General features: G+C 41.7%; 1 protein-coding gene across 1 annotated transcript in view; it reads right to left on the bottom strand.

Annotated features, from left to right (window-relative positions):
• The window catches only part of LOC137643853 (uncharacterized), a 26,772-nt gene extending 23,927 nt beyond the window's left edge, over positions 1 to 2,845 (bottom strand). The window contains 1 exon segment of the mRNA XM_068376577.1: positions 1,736 to 2,845. Within this exon segment, the coding sequence (XP_068232678.1) occupies positions 1,736 to 1,970 (235 nt within the window). The 5' untranslated portion in view covers positions 1,971 to 2,845.
• Between the last annotated feature and the right edge of the window lie 2,557 nt (positions 2,846 to 5,402).

Below are 5,402 nucleotides of genomic sequence, written 5' to 3'. Positions count from 1 at the left end.
CCAATTAGCATCACGTAACATTCTCAGTCATTCTATTGTGGGTATCTTGGCACCAGACTTAATCCCAAGCAATGCCAAAGTGCCACTGTCATATTGGCTGACATAGCTCTACCTATTCTTGGAGAGTTCCCTAACGGATTTAGCCCGTGCATCAGTTACGCTTGGCAATGTCAGAGGTAAAAATGGTTCTGAAGGCATTTCACCTGGCACCGGGCAGTGCCCGGTGGTGCCAAAAGACGCGGAAGGTATAAGTAAACACGAATCACTGCATGAAAATAGTTACAGAGGGAAAACACCAGTGCCAAAGTTGACATGCTCGTGTTTTCAAAACGTTTCCTAGATATGTTTTCGTCAGTCCATGCTTCTGGGGCTAAGTGTCCTCTTTTTGAGGTATGAGGTCGCAAAAGGAAATGATTACTCTAGACGATGATAATGTTACCACCACCAACCCCCCCCCCCCCCCCCCCCCCGAAAAAAAAAATACAGATTACTTCTCCTATCTAGTGATAAGACCACTTTGCCCTTGGAAGCGTATTTATGAGTACCTAATTGTATTAGTCAACTTCCTTCCGTTTTAGGCTTTTATCAAAGTAGAAGAGAAGAAAAAACAAAGAAAAAAGTTAGACAACTTCCTATATCTGATAAGAGCATATAATCTCACCGGAACACTGATAAGAGCAGAATCGATAACAGCTGGTGCTGTATGATACAGTAGAGTTCTCTCTCTCTCTCTCTCTCTCTCTCTCTCTCTCTCTCTCTCTCTCTCTCTCTCTCTCTCTCTCTTAATCACAACTTTCCAACACTTCTTGAAAGTAACACTTATCACCCAAACCTCTACGACATCATATCGCAATAACACTTGTGAAATAACATACACATAAGTCATCGATATAAATACGTGTATATGTGTATGTGTGTATCACAGTTGAGAAACAAAACATCACCAAATATTTAGGTATATAATTTATCATAATGAAAAAAATTAAAGCAATTATTCCTGTAGTGTAAATTTCCAAATACAGTTCAGGTGATAAAGTAAGATTTGCTTTCACACACATTTTCACATCACAGACACACAACTGATCTCACACACACACACATACAAACACACTCGTGTCACTGAAGTTTCCATCACGTTTGTCTGTTTTCTTTTTCACTGATAAACTGCAAAAGGAACCACATGACTAACCATTCCTTCATGAACGAAAAGGATGGCACCACTCTGGTGCCAAAGGGCTGTAGGGAAGAAGGAGGGAGTGTTTGCAATATCGCCCACTGCATAGCAGGACGTTATCCTGCCAGTGACAACAAGTGGTTGTTGTTGTTGTTGTTATTGCTTCTTTTCGTCACAGGGAAGGTTGTGATGGCATGGCTCTCATTGAGGACTGCGCCCAGGCAGGGGTATGTGCTGGAGGATGCCAAGGTGCAACACTTGGGTAACAACACGAGGTAGAGATCACCATGACACAGGGCCCACTTAAAAGGAGTCCCACCAAACAGCCTATATATGTGAGGTAGAGGATGCTTGAGGATAAAACGGGCGTGGGGGTGTGGGCACGTGTGTCGCGGGCGGCTGGGCACGAGGCACTGGTCAAGAGACGGGGCACAGGGTATAGGAACCTATAAACACGCGGTGAAAGCCCCATGTAGGAGTAGGAGGAAGAAAAAAAAAAAGGTGACAGACAGGAGGAGGCACTGGTAGGAAGAGGCGGGGCCAGACGAGGTCAACACCTACCTGTGATTGGGGGCGGTTCTGGATCCGTAAGGGATCCCCCCGGTGCGAAGAAAGAGGGCATCTCCGAGGTGGTGACAGGAGTGTTGAGGCAATCCTCGCCAGGTCTGTCGAAAATGGAGGCCGGTGGCAGGGGCAAACAGTCCACGCTCTTGGAGAAGGACTCGAAGCTGACCAAACTGAACGATACAGTTGGCTCTGCCATGGCTGGCAACGGGTCCATACTGTCCATAATCATGGTGTCGAAGTTTAGCTCTTCCTCACTATTATTAAGCGAATCTGGAGAGGGCGGCGTGTCCTGCACAGGTGTATTGGGGTGCGACAACCCCTGACCTGATATGGTTGATATGGAAGGCAGACGCCAGAGGCAACGATTGGCCCCGAGCGACCACTTGAAGTCTTCCAGTGGAGCCAAGGTGCCGACGACGAGCTAACTAGTCAACGTCCTATTGCCACACAGCCACGAGTCTCACTAACCAGCTAGACGGTCTGCATCGCCAGTTTTATGAATGGGACGACATCACGCAGCCCGACCAATCAGCGCGCAGCTATGACGTCACACAACGTCACTATTGCTGCTTCTCCGTACTCTCGCGAGAGAAGTCGATAAGTTCAAAATTATTCTCATGCAACGCACTCGGCAGTGCTCTCGTTTTCAGTCTGGGTGTTATTTTGTGTTAGGAAAGCTTATTCAATCCACACGGAACGAAAAAGGCGCAATCTAAGGGCTTTTGAAGGCAATTTCTCTCCATGTGCAGTTGCAACTAAGAGAGCCATGTTGCTTCCACCAACACGTCACTGTTGCGGGCCGCCTCATAACCATATATGGTAACCGACATAGACCCGAGCGTAGCCGAGCCCGGGACGTCACTCTAGCGCGCTTTTTGACTTTGCTTCAAAGAGATGAAGGCCTCTCTCTATCTGTCGTTGCAATGCATGAGATACGAGAGAGTCGGTGGGCTACGGCAACATTATCTCGCAAGTGCTCACCTATGGGTGCCAGAGAGGGCTTCCCAGGTGCCTATGCTGAGCCTGACGACGGACGTGCATGTTGTCGCCAACGGCAGCGGAAGAAGAATACCCAGGTTCGCCAGGTGGGCCAAAAGGTAGACTGGCAAGAATACCCTACGCACCACCCCCTTATACCTGACCAAGTCACGTGACTACTTGCATGGCGGGGGTGGGCACTGGACCAGCTCCTCCCACCTGCAATTTAAGCAACGTGAACGTTGCAAAGCGATCGAGGTATATTTTGCTTGAAGGTTGTCAGTTATGCAATGGCCTTACTAGAGAGCGTTCCATGCGCATCTGCGAAGCGGGGATGCGAAATAGAAGAGAGAAAGAATTATAGAACTCTTCGTCCGTAACTTCATTCGCTTTGAACATCTCGCAGTGCCAAGCAGTCTTGTAAGCACCGCCTACTTTCCACCACCTGTTCAAAAGACTGCGGTTGCAATTTGCTAATTCTTTTTGAACATGTCCGCGGGTCCCTCCCACACACAGTCGATGCTAGAGCGCCCTTTTGACAGGACTTCGCGCTCACGCCTCCTCTAGATCTCCCAACCCACGCGATGAGAGAAAGCGTTCAAATCTAATTGTACTCTTTAATTCTTACTATGCAATAAAAAAAAAGAGGAAGAAATAAAGACTTGCAAATCCCATGCAACAATGCAAATGGAGTAACAATGCGTCCCAGAGAGACTTTTGCTTTAAAACCCGTACGCTTTTGTCACGTGTTAGGCTAACGATGCAAAGGGTGAATGCAGCATTTATCTTGAACTCCATTATGCGCGCAACTCGATACGCTTATCTTTACTATTTAGCCTCACCTGCGAGAGAAGAAGAAGAAGAAGATGAAGAAGAAGAAGAAGAAGAAGAACACCTTAGTTACGTCTCGCATTAAAGGAACACTCTCGAATGGATTTGTTATTATTGTTGTTGTTGGAGTCTGGGCGCCAATGCAAACGTTACCCGAGGTCATATTCAACGTCTGAACAGTGTTTTGAGTAATGTTTATGTTAAGCCATTTTCTACCTGCTTTCGATTCATAGAAATTGTAGCTGGGAAATATCACTCGAATGTTTTGTCTCTTCATAATGTTTGGTTTTATCTATAGGGAATAGGCTACGAGACCACAAGCTAATAATAATAATAATAATAATGATAATAATAATAATAATAATTATTATTATTATTATTATTATTATTATTATTATTATTATTATAATGCTAATCATCATCATCATCATCATCATAAGGATAATTTAAGCAACAGCAGCTATAATCATAATTACTCGAACAGCTTACTCTATGAGCCGAAAGAGTTAATTTCCAAATGAACTCACTAACGTATTTAAAAACGTAGAAATGAACGCACCCATGCAAGACTATCATGCGAGAAATGACGTCATCTATCCAAACACGGTTAAAAGAACAGAAGAACGAGATTCTATGAACTGTGTAATAATCAGCAAAAATAATAATAATACAAAAAAAAAAAAAAAAAAAAACTGTAACGGGGGAAGCTGCGGTGAGTTGTGCTAATAACGCACGTCATTTGTTTCTGAGCTTTTGTTTATTTTGTCACCCTTTCGTCACGTCATGATATAACCAGACTCCCTTTACGGGAGTAATATCCTTCTCTCTCTCTCTCTCTCTCTCTCGCTCTCTCTCTCTCTCTCTCTCTCTCTCTCTCTCTCTCTCTCTCTCTCTCTCTCTCTCTCTCATCATCGGATTCATTGGTCAATTCTATTCCAGCGCTGATTTTTTTTTTTTTTCTATTCAGTTTCATTTGTGATTTTGGATGCTCTGTTTGTTATTAGTTTATTTCAATATTGATTTTGGATTCTCTGTTTCTTTTTTTTTTTCTTTTGGGGTAATGTTTTCATGTTCTTTTTTATTTATTTGTTTATTTCAGTGCTGATTTATTCATGTTCAGTTTCCTTTATTTGTTTATTTTAGTGCTGATTTTTTTATGTTCATTTTCCTTTATTTGTTTATTTCAGTGCTGATTTATTCATGTTTAGTTTCCTTTATTTGTTTATTTCAGTGCTGATTTATTCATGTTTAGTTTCCTTTATTCTTTTATTTCAGTGCTGATTTTGGAAGCTCAGTTTCATTGATTTGTTTATTTCGTGTTTTCTTTACCAATTTACCTTATTTCAAATTTTTAATGATCCATTAATTTGTTTATTTGACTGTTTATCTTAATATTCATATTTATTTACTTTACTGCTGACTTCATTTTTTTTTTTTTTTTTTTGCGGGGTGGGGATAACCAGGTTTTTTTTATTATTTCCATATTCATTTTGTTATCAATTTTAATATATATTTATCTAAGTGGTTATTTTGATGTTCAGTTTTATTCATTTGATTTTTTCAAAGTGTCGTTTAAAATTCCCCTTTTTCTCTCTTCACCATTATCAAGTTTTTTTTTTTTTTGTTATTGCAATTATCATTCCTGTGTATCATCTTTCGATATCTAGATATTCCTGTCGACAATATCTTTCTTGCCGACAATGATTTATTCCTATCGACAATGTTTTATTAATGGCGCTGCCTACAATGTTTTATTCCTGTCGACATTGTTTTATTCCCATCGATATGGTTTTTATTTCTGTCAATAATATTTTTCCTTTCAACAATGTGTTATTCCTGTCGATAATGTTTT

This window comes from Palaemon carinicauda, chromosome 7, assembly GCF_036898095.1.
Source record: "Palaemon carinicauda isolate YSFRI2023 chromosome 7, ASM3689809v2, whole genome shotgun sequence".
In the NCBI taxonomy this organism is placed as follows: Eukaryota; Metazoa; Arthropoda; class Malacostraca; order Decapoda; family Palaemonidae; genus Palaemon; species Palaemon carinicauda.
Note: the sequence above shows the minus strand (reverse complement) of the source record. Positions and strands in the feature narration are given on the sequence as shown.